Here is a 15,499-nt window from a genome sequence, read left to right as displayed (position 1 = left end):
CTTCCAAGCCTTCCATGGCTCTGCCTTCCAGGCCTTCCACGGCTCCACCTTCCAAGTCTTCCATGTCTCCGTCCTCCGAGCCTTCCACAGCTCTGCCCCTTGAGCCGTTTCCTCCTGACCCCTGCCGGATCCCGCCTCTGCCCTGAGGCTGTCCCCCAGGCCAGCAGACCCTGCCCCTTTCCTTAAACTCCCTCCCAGGTTTCCCTCCCTTCCCTCCCTTTCTGCTGTGTTTTCTGTTGTGTTAGTACTCGTTCTGTTTCTCTTGTCTATTGTTTGATGTTCCTTTTGGGGGGATAATGTCACGGTCCTGTCACTCTGTCAGTCTGGGTTTTTGTGTGACAGGACCGTGGCACCATAGTCTGTCTTTGTGTGAGTGCACGGTTTCGGTTGATTTCCCTGCCGTGTGCTCTTCGGTCTGTCTTGTTTCACATCCGGAGCATGGTGTCTGGACTTCCTGTATGGTTTGGTTTCGATCTGTGTTGGGATCCAGACACTCATGCTCCATGTTCTGTCTGTCTTTGTTTGAGCGCACGGCTTCAGGTTTGTATTTCTCTGCTGTGCGCTCTTTGGTCAGTCTTGTGTCTCATGTCCGGAGCATGGTGTCTGGATCCTGACCCTTCTGTCTGGTTCAGTTTTGGTTTTGGTGTCGGGATCCAGACACTCATGTTCCATGTCTTGTCTTGTATTGGCGTGAATGCATTGTGCTTGTCACCTTGGCAGGATGCACTCGCATCAATAATCTGTCTGTCTCTCTTGACCATGGACGTGCGTCTGCTTGCTTTGGGCTGCACACCCGCGTCGTGAGCTGTTTTTACGTTGTGCTGAGGTTTGGTCACTTCGGTCGGAGGTTTCGGGTTTGTGTGTGACAGAACTCTCGCACAGGTGTCCTGTGTTGTTTTTGTCACCTGTTGCGTGCATCGCGTGGCGTTTGCCTCGCGATGTACGCTCAGCCTTTGTTTAGTGAGGGAATGCATGGCATCGCTTTGTTTGGCATTGCTACGTATTTTCTTGTCTTGTCTGTTGGTTGGCATGAGCGTATATTGCCTTCTTATTTTGCGATGTGCGCTCATGCCATTCGGGTGTTTTGTTGTCTTGTGAGAGCACGTGGCTTTGTTTTGTTTCTGATTTGCCTCATGTCTCTCTGTTTTGCGTCAAACGCTGCCTCCTTGTTTGAGTATTAGTTCATTCTCCTCACCTGTCCCGTTAACCTGTTTGATTTCTCTCCTTATTTTAGTGTCCTCGTGTGTGCTGTCCAGTGCCAGTTTGTCTTGTGTTATCCAGTCAGTCATGTGTGTTGGTCGTTTATGTCTGTCCCGTTTATTTCTGGTTCCCGATTCGGTCCGGTCCATCCTGTTTCCCCAGCCTGGATTACCTTTTTCCCCTACAGGGTAGTTCATGTTTGTTTTTTCCCCCTTTTGTGTTTTTAAAATTTTTATTTTTTTTTTTAACTCTGCGCTTGGGTCCTGAGTCTCTGTCATTCTCTGCGTCATCGTGACAAGGACGCTGTGCAAAGACATAATAACATAAATGAACAATAGACTCAACAACAATAACAATAACAACAACAATAATACTGTCAAAGCTCCATCATCCCATCACCTTCCCTTTATGTTTGTACTTTTAGTTTGACACCTATTGAGACTTACGTTGAAGTTGTTTCTCTTAGACTACACATCCCATGATGCACTGCCCTCATCACACTCATCTGTTTCAACTTTTGATTTTAAAAATATATTACTATATGTTGAAATTTACATTAACCAAGATTAATAAAGGCTTTAAAATTATCATTCATTGTTAGTTCATGCTAAATGTACATAATTTTAACAAATGGAATCTTATTGTAAAGTGTCACCACATTTTTAATACTAATATACAAAATGAATATACTCATTAATCAATGACACAGTCATAACTGATTCTTTTTTCTTTTTGAGTCTCACAAAAACTTGTCCGGCACATTTCACCCTAAAATAAAAAAATAACAAATTATGTTTGCATAATGAAAATGCTTATTTTTAGGATTATTTTAATGCTTATTTGTATTTTCATAAACCCAGACATTTTATTTTTGAGGAGATTTGTAATTCTTATTATCCTCAATGGTGACTCTCATAAAATTATTAAATATATATATATATATTTAATACAACTTTTGTAAAATTATTGTAAAAACAATATTAATCAGTATGAATTAGAGTCAGTACCACAGTATATAAATACTTGAATTTATTTATTTAATATAATTTTATATTTTTTTTTTATTTCACAATTTCAAAAGGACAAGTGACAATACAAAACACCACAATATGCAACAGACAAATCACAAAGAAAAAGGGGAGAAATAGAAACAAAGACTGACAAACCTTTCATATTAATCAAAATGTACTGCATATAACATACATAGCTTAGCAGAGTAATAGGAAGTAAGGAGGTTATGACAAAAATTACCATTTATTCATGCAATATTCTAAATACAAAGTAATTCTAAGATGCAAAAAATTAAAGCATAGATAGTATAAATACAATATAGTATAAATACTTATTTATAATATAAATAAAATATAATAATATTTATTTATTTATGATTTATTTTATTTTATTTCATTACAGTAATGAAAATTAGATTATATGCATTAGTGGCAGGAAAACCTGTTGTTCAGATCATTCAATAAAATGTAGATATATATACTATATGTATAATATATTTATAACTGTAGATATTTTAAATTTACTCCAGCAAGTGCACACAAAAAACACACTCAGAAATGTTTTTAGTGCACACCGAAAGACTGAGAATTATGGAAGAGAGTTGTATGATTTGATGGCTTTCCTGCCCTTCTTAGGTACTGAACAAGCCTTTGAAGATGGCCATATTCTTCCTTTAGAAATCAAATATCTTTCTGTGCTAATACAGCATTTACATTTTGATTTGGATTCACGCATACCACTTTCATGGTCTTTCCAGTAAAATGAAGGCTACTTTGCAACAACAGATGCTATCTTTTTTTATATAAATAATCAAATCACTAAGAGTAACCCAATCATCCTTTGAGTGACAGGTAATTCTTGCCTTCCCTATTTCATTCTCAGTCATTCTGCACCTCGCTGTCTTTCGTTTCTTTGTTTTCTTTCATCTCCTTTTTCACGTTTGCCTGAACTGCCACCTCCCACTCCCTGGAGACCTACTGTATGAGAGTGTACTGACCACACACACATCCCCACTGACACAATGCAATAAAAAATAGAGGACAAAGATTAGAAGCTCCCCGTGGCTGAGCCATTGTATTACAAAGTAAAATGGATCCAGCTTTTTGCGCTACAGATACAAAAAAAGACTTTTGTTGCCCCTTAAAGTCTAGTCTTTACAAGTCTTTGAATGTGTTTGGAATTAAATACTACAGTAGCATACTGATTTCTGCATACTGTACAGTATAGACTGTATACTACTATTTGTAAATAGTATGTGAAACAGTATGCAATATATGCAACGAAAACCAGTTCAAACAGTTGTTCGCTACACTGCAGTCACATGACCTCATCACGTTGCACGTATAGCTAAGCGAATGGAATGAAGTAATCATCTTGGAAATAAATATTGTATTGTTGGCAAACATGGTATGGTATAAATATGGTTTCAGACCAAGTTTGTGTAAAAATGTCTTAACTTTTGTCAGTCTAATCAAATAATGAGTCAAGAAAAAGATTTTAAAAAAAGTGTGGCTGCTATAACTTCTGGTTCATCAGTTACTAGGGATGTTATAAAATACTGATATATCAATTATTGATCAGCACGTTATTTTATTGATATGCTGTTTTTTTGAGGCATCGATATATTAACATTAGCCAACATTTAAAAAAGATATAATAGCTTTGGGAAACCACAAGGGAGAGATATAACATTTATTGAAGCCGGTCGACAGTAGGAGAGGCACAGTTGCAGTCCAAACTAGGTTGTGGTGGATAACTATACACACAAAAGTTACAGAGGTTTTTGTACTTTTTAAAAAATGAACAAAGTAACGTTGGGGCTGACTACCACCCCTGGAGTAGCGAGTTCGAATCCAGGGTGTGCTGAGTGACTCCAGCCAGGTCTCCTAAGCAACCAATATGGCCCGGTTGCTAGGAAAGGTAGAGTCACATGGGGTAACCTCCTTGTGGTCGCGATTAGTGGTTCTCGCTCTCAATGGGGTGCGTGGTAAGTTGTGCATGGATCGCAGATGGTAGCATGAGCCTTCACATGCTGGGAGTCTCCGTGGTGTCATGCACAACGAGCCACATGATAAGAGGCTCGGAATGACTGTCTCAGAAGTGGAGGCAACTGAGACTTGGCCTCTGCCACCCGGATTGAGGTGAGTAACTGCAACATCACGAGGACCTACTAAGTAGTGGGAATTGGGCATCCGAAATTATGGAGAAAAGGGGATAAAAATAAATAAATAAATAAAAAACAAAGTGACGTTGATGAGTTTGCAGGTAAGTCTATGAAACTGTTGTAACTGCGCAAACTGAACGATTAGAAAATACATTTATTAAGAAATGTATCTGTGTGTAGCCTTGAGGTTTCATTCAAGCTGTCAAACCACAAAAATACATACTTGTAACTGAAAATACACTGTGTAGGCTATATGAAAGATACATATACACAATGTCATCCAGTGATGGCTAGAGTAAATAATCTTTGTTCTTTGATATTGATTTGGGTTGAATTTAATGGAAAAATAAGCAAGTTGCATTCAGTAGCACTGCAGAATGTGCAGCCTCCACAGTCATAGCTCATCATCTGTCAGTGGCGGTGCGCATATTGTACAAAAACATAATGGTTTAGAATTTTAAAACGCACCATGTCGACTGGTGTGCTAACTCCATTAATTTTCCCTGCTGCTCACACTTTACCAAAGTTATGTTGAGAAATATGCTTGAAAAGACAAAGAATATTGTGCAACAGGCAGCCTTATTTATATCGGAAAAAATATATATCGATAATCATCGGGAAAACCTTCTGATTATGGATGTGTGAAGAAGGCATCAAACCCAAGCCTTTTAGTTACACTAGAAATTAAAGGTCAAGTTGAGTGCATTGCAGTATACAGTATTACATACAGTGTGCTCTGTCTTGGAAAATGTAGTATAGGTCATGCAGGTATTTCATGCATACAGGTAAATTGCGTACTGTGCACAGTATACATACTATACTGCAGAAACAATCATGCTAGAGTATGCAAGAATGGTACTATGCTATTCCGAACATAGCCTATTTTGTGCCTTTGGGATCAAAATCATGTTATAACCCATCCCACTAATCAAACCACATTTAACCAATCAGCATTATTAGCATCCTGTTCTGATCACAGGGATGTCATGCATCCTTTAATCAGTCTAGACAAACTGATGAGCTAATCAAAACAAGGCAAGTTTTGGAGCAAAAACACTTCAGTGTAGTGTACACATTCTGACAGAAAGTGAATAAATGAATCCTGAAGTCTAATATATATATCATATATAAACTTTAGCAAGAATTGGCAAGAGGCCTAAAACTCGACCCTCATGTGGTTTGAATTGTTCTGTATTTCAGCAGAACACTATGGCACTTATCTTAAATGGACAAAAACTTGCTCTTATATCAGAGAGCATATGTTTTCAGGACTGTCAGAGGCCCCTCCATACTTTAGAGATATACGGCCCACTATTCACTGACCATTCATCTCTCTCTCTCTCTCTCTCTCTCTCTCTCTCGCTCTCTCATTCTTTCTCTCTCCCTCTCTGCATTTTGCTGACTCTGAATGAGAGCTCCATAGAAACTGCTAATGAGGAGAGTTTTTGGATCTTATCTCTGGCCAACACAGCAAAGTCTCTCGCAGCCACAGCTGCTCTGTAAAGTTTAGGAGCCCAAAGGCAGAAAAATCCCAGCCAATTTCAACTTTCACAATATTTACAAGACCACATTGTTTTATTGATAAAGGCAGTACAGAGAAGACAAAAATTATTTGGGCAGAGGGAGATTGCCAATGGGACTGGGACATGATGAAATCCAGTTTCAAACCTGTCTCCCATGTGAGCACCAAGGCTCATTGTTTCAAAACCATGTAATAACTGCCAGTGGTGTTGCAAGATTGGGGTTTTGGGGGTTCAAGCCCCTGATGTTTTGTTACTTATCTTTTTTGAAGATTCAAACATATTTCACTTCACAAATATATTTTTTTTAATGGCTAATGTTTTTTGTTTTGTGGAAATGAATCAATGAAGGTTGCGTTGAATGTACGTGTCTGCCTTTCAATATTTTGATACTAACACAGCTGCAAATATAAGCATGCTTCCCTTACAATTTTTTTTGGAGTTCTGGCAAACTAGCCGCAAACTAGCCACAAATTTGCCACTCATTATTAAATGCAAATGAGCTTGTGATTCAACTCAAATTTTTGCCAGATGTATGTAGCTCTTTACCAGTAGTGGTGAACCTGCTGCATAACTTTGGCAACAATGGACAATTTGCTGCACGTTTCCCGCAAAGCTCATTTGCATGTGAAAATAATCAGTGGCGAATTTGCATCAAGTTTGCAGAAAATTTGCCATGAACTCTCGATTTTTGGTAGTAATGTAAGATTCATGAAGGAATAATCGAATCTTTAGAAAAATTATTTTGAATCAGACAAACTGTTTTGCAAACAGTTTTGAACAGAAGCGACGTTGTCGCATGACTTCAATACATTGCATGTTTAATTTAAAGAGTGCCATCCAGTTATCAACCCAGAAACAGAAAAGTTTATTTTGCGTTTTTTATTTAATTTTTGTGTAAAAATGTCCAAGCTTTTAGCAGAAGTAGATGTAAAAAAATAAAAAAATAAAAAAATCACAATTGATTTTACTTCTGGTTACTGTGTCATATTGGAAATGGAAGGTCAAGCACATTATATTGTGGTGCTCCACGCTTTGTGCTCTGTTCTTTACAGCACATTTTATACAGCAAAGAAATACATACAATGTAAAGTATAAATACTGCAGACACATTGTTGCTAGTATGCTAGTGTGCAATTTTGAACATAGCTAGAGAGATTAGAATGTTATCTCTGTTCTAAGGGGGGTCATTCACAATCATGAACACCTGACCTGGGGGCCACAGAGACAATACAGCATATATTTAGCAGAGTGAAGCTTTTCCTTCTTCACACAAACAGGATGTCCTATCAACCCCCCATGGCAGATTCTCCTTCTTGTGTCTGAATGGTGTTCTTGGCCAAAACCGCATCCTTTCATACAGAGGTGTCCAAAAGCCTTCAAGTCACAAAGGTCCGGTCAACACAACAGTGTTATACAGAAACAATCCAAAAACCCACAATCTCAGAAAACGTTCATTACTTAATTGAGTTACTCAACTGACATTTAGAGGCTCACCGCCAAGAGAACAGACCACTTTACTGGCAAAAACTCAAAGCTCACAACTAACTAAACACTCATTATAGAACAGATAATTCCAGTCCTGGATGCTGATTGATCAATAAAGCATTTCAGCTCTGCTAAAATGCACAATGTAGTAACAGCTATGACATGAAACACCTGTGTACTTAGCTACCGAGTATATCATTGCACAGCACCCAATTATTAAACTTAATTTACATGTCAGGGACTGAATCTAATAGCGAAAGTATGACACTTAATGAATTTGCCTAATAATGTCCCATTTATTGAAAATCTGAGACTGTAATATTTGTGACTTTATTGCTTAGTTAACAAAAAATGGACATAATTATTTCATTTTCATTTTATTTTACACTTACATTTTCCATACTGCACAAGCATGGCTTTGAACTTAACATGGCTCCTGTACACTATACAGATATTATAATGAGTGAAGTAGTGGGACATTTATGATTTTTCAAATGCTGAAATTCAAATGAGGAAATAAACTGCAGTTATGCCAAATCATTAGACCCTATGATGTTTGTGTCTTACCTTGAGATGCTGGAGCTGTCGTCTGTCATCCTCTAGTTGTCTCTTCTTATTCTCAATTTCTGTCTGTCTTTTCCTCTTTTCCTGAGAAAAAAAAAATATGTTTGCAGCTCAGATTTTATAACATTTACATTTCATTCTGAAAGGTCCCACAAAGCACAAGGTTCCTAAAATTAGTTGCCATTTTCATTTAGGGTTTCACCCGAAAATTATAATTCTGTCATCATTTACTCAGCCTCACAATGTTCCAAACCTGTATGACTTTATTTCTTCTGTGGAATGCAAAAGGAGTATGTTAGCCTCAGTCACCATTCACTTTCATTGCATCTTTTTCTGTAGATCCAAAGTAAATGGTGACTGAGGCTGCCTAATATCATGACCTAGTCATTCTGCCAAACATCTCATTTTGTGTTCCATGGAAGAAAAAAACTAATACGGGTTTGTAACAAAAGTAATGCAGGTTTAGAAGGGTGAGCAAATGATAACAGGATTTTCATTTTTGGTTGAACTATCCCTTTAACACTGACATTAAAGGGATAATTCACCCAAAAATAAATCATCTACTCACCCTCATGCCATCCCAGATGTGTATGACTTTCTTACTTCTGCAGAACACAAATGCAGATTAAAAATATATATATATTTCAGCTCTGGAGCTTCATATAATGCAAGTGAATGGTGGCCAGACCTTTCAAGCTCCAAAAATCACATAAAGGCAGCATAAAAGTAATTCATATGAATCCAGTGGTAAAATCTATGTCTTCAGAAGCTATGTAATAGGTGTGGGTGAGAAACAGATGAATATTTAAGTACATTTTTCTTTAAATCTCCACTTTCACCTTGACTTTCACATTCTGAAAGTAAAAGTTAAAGTGGAGATTTATAGTAAAAAAGGAATGAAATATTGATCTGTTTCTCACCCAAACTGACTGCATCGCTTCAGAATACATATATTAAACCTCTGGAGTCGTATTAATTACTTTTAGGCTGCCTATATGTGATTTGTGGGGCTTGAAAGGTCTGGTCACCATTCACTTGCATTGAATGAAGCTACAGAGCTTAGATATTCTTCTAAAAATCTTTGTTTGTGTTCTGCAGTAGAAAAAAGTCATATATGTCTGGGATGGCATGAGGGTGAGTAAATGATGAGAGAACTATCCCTTTAACATGCAGACACTTTAATCAATGATGACATTTCATGAAATCACCAGACATTCTTATGTATATTTTTTGTTGGGAATCAACTCTCAAGAGACAAACTCACTTGTGTTCAGTTTCTATGTTGTGATAATAAGTGCTAACAAAATTCACATGTGAGAGAAAATGAGCTGAGAAGCATATGTTCGTTAATCGGCGAGCGAGGTAACAATCCATGAACGAGAGTACATGTGTGATTGTGTGTGAATTGTGTACCTCATTGCATGATGTACCCATGTGTGTGATGGCTAAAAAAGGGTGCATTCTGTAGATTAACAGACTGAAATGAGGTATGTTACACAGACTACAAGACTGGATAAAGCTGTGCAAACACTTAAGGCTGGGTTGTTTATGAGTGAGAGTATTAGTTTTGTTGGGGAGCGTGGTAACATAAAATATGGCATCAAAGGGCCAAAATCCTTTGCCAATACAAAGCACCAGATTCAGAAGTTGAAATGTGACTGTATGCATGTTTATGAACAAGGATGTTGAAAAGCCAGAAAATGTTAACACACATTAATCTAGTTCAAAGGATTCCCCATATTTGTCAATTGTGTTTATTAATGGTTAGAACAGTGAAAATACAGATATACGTGATCAATCTAAATAGCTTACTTATAGTTGTGTCTGCATATTAAAGTGGATATAAGGTATTCTAACAATGAAAATCTTTAAAAATATCTGTGCTTGATTCTTTTTCAACTTTAGTATCTTAGACCAACACTTTCAGACACAAACTGACAAATCAAACGCTTTTGAGTTTGGATGAATTTGTAAAAATCCCTGACCCAGTTTGTGATTTGTGAAATGGGTTGAGTAGGTGGGTTTAGGAGTGCCAGTGGAACATGTGGTGTAAGAATCTGACTTACTGCAATAGCCTGGAGCCGCTCCTGCTGTGAGAATGGTTCTGACATCCTGCGAGATAGAAAACGAGAGAGAATATATAAGGGTTGCAGATAGAACAATCAAACAGAGGAAAGATTTGTTTCTTGCTCTGGCTTCTGGACTTCCTTAGCTATTTCTGTGAACTGAGAGGACTGTAAAATTACATAGTTACTAATGCTGCCTTGAAGTCATCTCAGAATGATGGTATTTACGAGATGAGATTACATGAATGGAACCACAATAATGCAAATTACCAGCTTTTCTTTGAGCCCCCTTTGAGCCTATTTGTATTGATCATCATAAATCGTATTTGGATCATCATGGAATCATAGCTTGACAGAAATTCCAACTCAATCACCCGGTTTATGAGGTAACAGGCTTTAACAACCAAAATTACCTTTCCTATCATTCTCTGTGGCAGCACCAAAATGTTCTACACTTATGCTGCTTTTATGCACCTATATGTCCAAGTTGGGCATTCATTATTATGACATGTCACACATTCAAATGAAAAGAAGTATGCAATGAACAACTGCAAAAGCTCTTTTTTCTGTTGTACCGGTGTTTAAGCATAAGTGAATATATCTGCACCACTTTTACAGGACCAATACGATTTATTAATGCATAATATTTAAAAAAAGTTGCATTAAACAAACCATGAAGTGTGACTCTCAAGCTTTACATTAGCTTACTTAAAGGCCTCTTATACTGTTTATAACAAATATTATTGAAATAAAGCACTGCAGTTGAAATAATTAAGCAAAATTATTGCTTTCCTCATCTTTCAGGTCGGCATGTGTCTTCTAACATCACAAGTCGGCAATTCGGTTTCCAGAAATTCAGAGTTTCCAACTGGTAAATACAACTTTGCTTGGTCATTCATGTGCTCTGAACTCGGAATTCCGACATTTTACTTGAAGTCCGCACTAGTGCCCGACCGATATATCTGTCGGCCAATATTATATTAGCCTTTCACCGATATATCAGTATCGGCGTATATGTTTACCGATATGCACCAGTATGAAAACTTTTTTTCAGAACATATAATGCAGAAAACAATGCTTTAGAATTAGTGTCATAGCGTAGTTTGTACAACAGAGTTTGCTCCGACTCCACTGTTTACAGAGCTGACTCTGAACTGACGGTGGCTCTGCAAACAGGGCGGAGTTAAGCTGTGTGTCTTCACGGTAAGTTGCTAACTAGCTTGTAAAATACATACTGGAAAGTTAATAAACAATGACCCCATCATTTTCCCTTTTCAATATAACGTTAACCCTGTCCCTGACAACCATGTCACTCATGTTTATCTTTGCTATTGTTTTCTATGATAGCCAGCTATAGTTTGTCAGTGCAGTCTGTAATGTAGTAGATTGAAAGGTAAATATCAGAGCATCTTTTTGCAGCTCAGCAGACAACGGTGCGGTGGTGGATTGTGTCTGTTGAGTGTTGATTTTACACTATGTTATTACCTAGTTGGTGAGACACAATGCTGGAAAGTAAAATAAACAATGTCTGTCTTTTACTCTCCGTGACAACAAGCTTATTGCTAACTAGCTAATCACGTAGCTACTTTCATTGTTGTCAACTGAGTGGAAGCTAATGTGTAAACATGTATTCACCAAACTGTTTTGTTCAGGATTCACAGTTTAGTACCCCCTTCAACCGAACAATTCCAGTCATTGCATTTACAAAATGTAATATTTAAAAGTCTGGTTTTCCACCGTTGAAAGTTTCCCCTGAACTTGTATAGCAGAATACGGTGTAACGCCGCCATTTATCTCTTGACTCGGCAGTATTAATATAGTCAGCATTTGACTGATACTAAACACTACTGATGTTTATTTAGCTATTTATTTTATTTTTATCTATTCTTTATCTTAATGGTCAGCATTTGACTGATACTGAACAGTACTGATGTTTATTTAGCTATTTAATTTAATTTAATTTATTCTTTATTTTAATGGTCAGCATTTGACCGATACTAAACAGTACTGATGTTTATTTAGCTATTTATTTTATTTAGTTTATTCTTTATTTTAATGGTCAGCATTTGACTGATACTAATGTAATTTGTTTAATTATCTTGTTTAGAGTTCTGTTTGTTCATTGGTTTATGTTCTCCCATGTCATGTATTTAACCCTCATGTTTTCCATAGTCCATTGTCAAGTATTGTTGAATGTGGATGTGTTTTGTGCCTCATAGTCAAGTCAAGTCGTTTATGTTTATGTTTTGTTTTATACTCACGTTTGGATACTGCACCTTGTAAATAAACTGCACTTGGGTTCTCTTTACGTCATCGTCTTCATCATTACCAGTGCACATCGTTACAACTAACAGTACTGATGTTTATTTAGCTATTTATACACATTCTATATTTAAATGGTCAGCAATTGACTTATACTAAACATACAATACTGATGTTTATTGTATTTTTATTTATACTTTATTTTCTCAGTGTTCATTTCTAGAATTTGTTGACAATGTATAATTATAATGTCAAATATTCTTTGATAAAAATATTTAAGAAAGCAGCCTTCTGAGTACCTTTGCATAGTCATATCGGTGCAAAATCAGTGAAAAAGCCACATAGAAAAGGTCTGTTTTCATTCCAGCTCAAAAATTAACTATATTGGCCACCATATCGGTAATCAGTGAATTTTCCCTCTCTGAAATCGGTATCGGTCTCAAAAATCCCATATCGGTCGAGCTCAAGTCAGCACTAATGTGTATCTTTTGCACTTCATTTTGTTGTCTTTGTCAGGACATAAGAAAGAAAAGAAATAATAAACCAGCTTGTCTATTTCATTTTGACCAAAATCACTTGAACAAACATATGGACATTTACGATTTTTCAAATGAATAATTAGGAACTTCACAGGGGGACTTGAAGGCAGCATCATTAACTTGACTCAAGTATTTTTTATTAGTACAATGACATCTCACTATTTTCTTATAATCTGAAAAAGTTTAGAAATATGGCCATAGACATAGACAGAACTGTGGTCTGCACTCTGTTACATGTCTCAATGACTGCCAAGATACAGGTTAATATGGTACTTTTCCACAAAGAAAGATGGGAAACCTTTGAAAAAATTAGGTGCTTTCTGAGAATTCCATCATGTTGACTTTGATTGAGCAAGACAAGAAAATATTCAGCTCTGGACTGACACTGCCAAACTTCCTCATTCAGTTTGTGCAACTGATTCCACGAAGTGCATAAAACAGCTGAAGAAATGTGTAATTTTATGTTGACCACAGCCTCTATGGCTGTGAGTGAAAGATTGCTGTAGTTGTGAAGGTTTCACAATTGCCAGTGTGAAAGTTTTCCCTAATGACAAATGAAATATGTTTTCTGATCAAGAACATCCAAATTCAACACACTCACACTCAATTCTTGTGAACACATATACACACTTCCTTGCTTCATCAGCTAATGGCCCAGCCCTAAAGGTCTTCCAGACAGTAAGATGGGACCCCTGCTGTTAGCCCTGTCTGCTGCAGAATGCAACTATGGTGTCGGCCCCTAACGGGAGGGTATGAAAGCTGAGGTGATATGCCGTTAGGGAAAAGAAGAATGCGAAGGCTGTTCTCCAACGCCGGTACTCTAAAAGACAACTCACAGTCGTCCCGACCCCCACACGAGTAAAACATGCCACCTGTACAAACAGCCTGTCAGATGAGTGACATGGCAGCTGAGAGAGAAAGAGAGAGAGAGAGAGGCAGAGAATGTAGTTAGTGTATGATGTAGAAATTGGCACACAATACAGCAGCACTAGGAGTCTAAGGAAGTGAAATATTACTGTTTGAAAGCTGATGTCATAATTCTGACATCAAAAATGATTTGTTAAAAATGATTATGATATTTAAACATTTTTTTTTTTTTTCTCACTCATAAGTCCATTTGCTCTGTATAGTGAATTTACAGTATATCTAGATTATGGTCCAAACCATCATAATAATTAGTGGTATTTGTTAAGGCTTTTTTTAAATCCCTTAACTACAAGTATTGAACTTGGTGCCTGATGAATGGTACCTTAAGTACGGTTGAGGAGGAGTGAGCTTCAACTTTTCTAAGCAATGTTTGCCAAGCAGATGATGAAACTGTCAAAATGGATCTCATAGACTTACACTGAAGGAGAGAACTGATTCATATTAAAGGGATAGTTCACCCAAAAATTAAACATTTCTCATCATTTATTCACCCTCATGCCATCCCAGATGTGTATGAATCTTTCTTCTGCAGAACATAAACTAAGAGTTTTAGAAGATTATTTCAGCTCTGTTGGTCCTCACAATGCAAGTGAATCGTAAAAAGAACTCTGAAGGTCCAAAAAGGACATAAAGGCAGCATAAAGGTAATCCATATGACCACAGTTGTTAAATCCATGTCTTCAGAAGCAATATGATAGGTGAGTGTGTGAAACACATCAGTATTTAAGTCATTTTTTACTATAAATCTCCACCTTTGATCAGCCCTAACCAGTAGGTGGCTGAATGTGGAAGTGAAAGTGTATATTTACAGTAATTACTGTAATTGATATTAATTGCATTGTGAGGACCAACAGTGCTGAGATATTTTTCTAAAAATCTTTGTTTGTGTTCTACAGAGGAAAGAATTCATACACAGCTGGGATAGCATTAGAGTGAGAAAAGGATGAGAGATTTTTCTTTTTTGGGGCATTATCAATTTAAAGGACCAGAATGTTACACAGATTTGGAGGTGAGCTTTTTTGACCAACCACCTATTGAAACAACACAGAATACCCTGGAAATTGCGTAGCTTTGTGTTTAACACTTTAGTAACCGCATAGCAATGTCCTGGTAACCACCCACAGCACCCTTGAATTGTGGTGGAAAGTTTTGCAAGGGCAAGCATCTCTAAAATTTTCTTCAGAAATTAAAAAAAAAATCTAGTTGAATAAAATGAATTAGTATTGCACAAGGTCTTGATGTGGACACATTGCATCATTTATACAGCAGTTGCATGTGTTTTTAGATGCAAAAGCGCATGCCTTTTGCACAAATCAGACCTGCTTTCTCAGCAGAATTCACCTCCACATCCAGACAGACTGACACAGCACAAACACTGCAGTCCTCCAGCAACCCCATAACCCACTCCAGCATTAAGCAAAACAAATGAACAGATTTATTTGCACATAAAAATATTTAATATTCGTGCATTTTTAAATCACGAAATTACAAACACTTTGATGTAAATCATCCTACTCTATATAATTAGTCAGTGTTCAAATTAAGGGGGGGCTGGGGGGGGTCCTGTACCCTAAAGGCCAAAAAAATTCAACCTGGGGTCCCCTGGTGTCTCATTAAAACTAGAATACTAGAAACATAAAAATAGATGTTTTTATTTATTTATTTATTTATTTTAATTGCGGTTACACAACGCAACATTGTCCATTATGTGTCCCAGTTTTTATAAATAATCCAAATTAGATTTTTTATGTCAGAAAA

The 15,499-nt window shown here is 37.0% G+C and overlaps 1 protein-coding gene across 3 annotated transcripts in view; it reads right to left on the bottom strand.

Annotated features, from left to right (window-relative positions):
• Positions 1-15,499, bottom strand: part of LOC127426562 (paralemmin-1-like) — a 75,358-nt gene that overhangs the window by 28,560 nt on the left and 31,299 nt on the right. For all 3 annotated transcript variants that reach the window (XM_051673452.1, XM_051673453.1, XM_051673454.1), the window contains exons 2-3: positions 10,014-10,059; positions 7,951-8,031 (exon numbers count right to left, since the gene is read on the bottom strand). In XM_051673452.1, the coding sequence (XP_051529412.1) occupies positions 7,951-8,031; positions 10,014-10,059 (127 nt within the window). The remainder of the gene's footprint in view (positions 1-7,950; positions 8,032-10,013; positions 10,060-15,499) is intronic.

The sequence above is a fragment of the Myxocyprinus asiaticus genome, chromosome 35 (assembly GCF_019703515.2).
Source record: "Myxocyprinus asiaticus isolate MX2 ecotype Aquarium Trade chromosome 35, UBuf_Myxa_2, whole genome shotgun sequence".
Classification (NCBI taxonomy): Eukaryota; Metazoa; Chordata; class Actinopteri; order Cypriniformes; family Catostomidae; genus Myxocyprinus; species Myxocyprinus asiaticus.
This window is presented reverse-complemented; position numbering and strand designations above follow the sequence as displayed.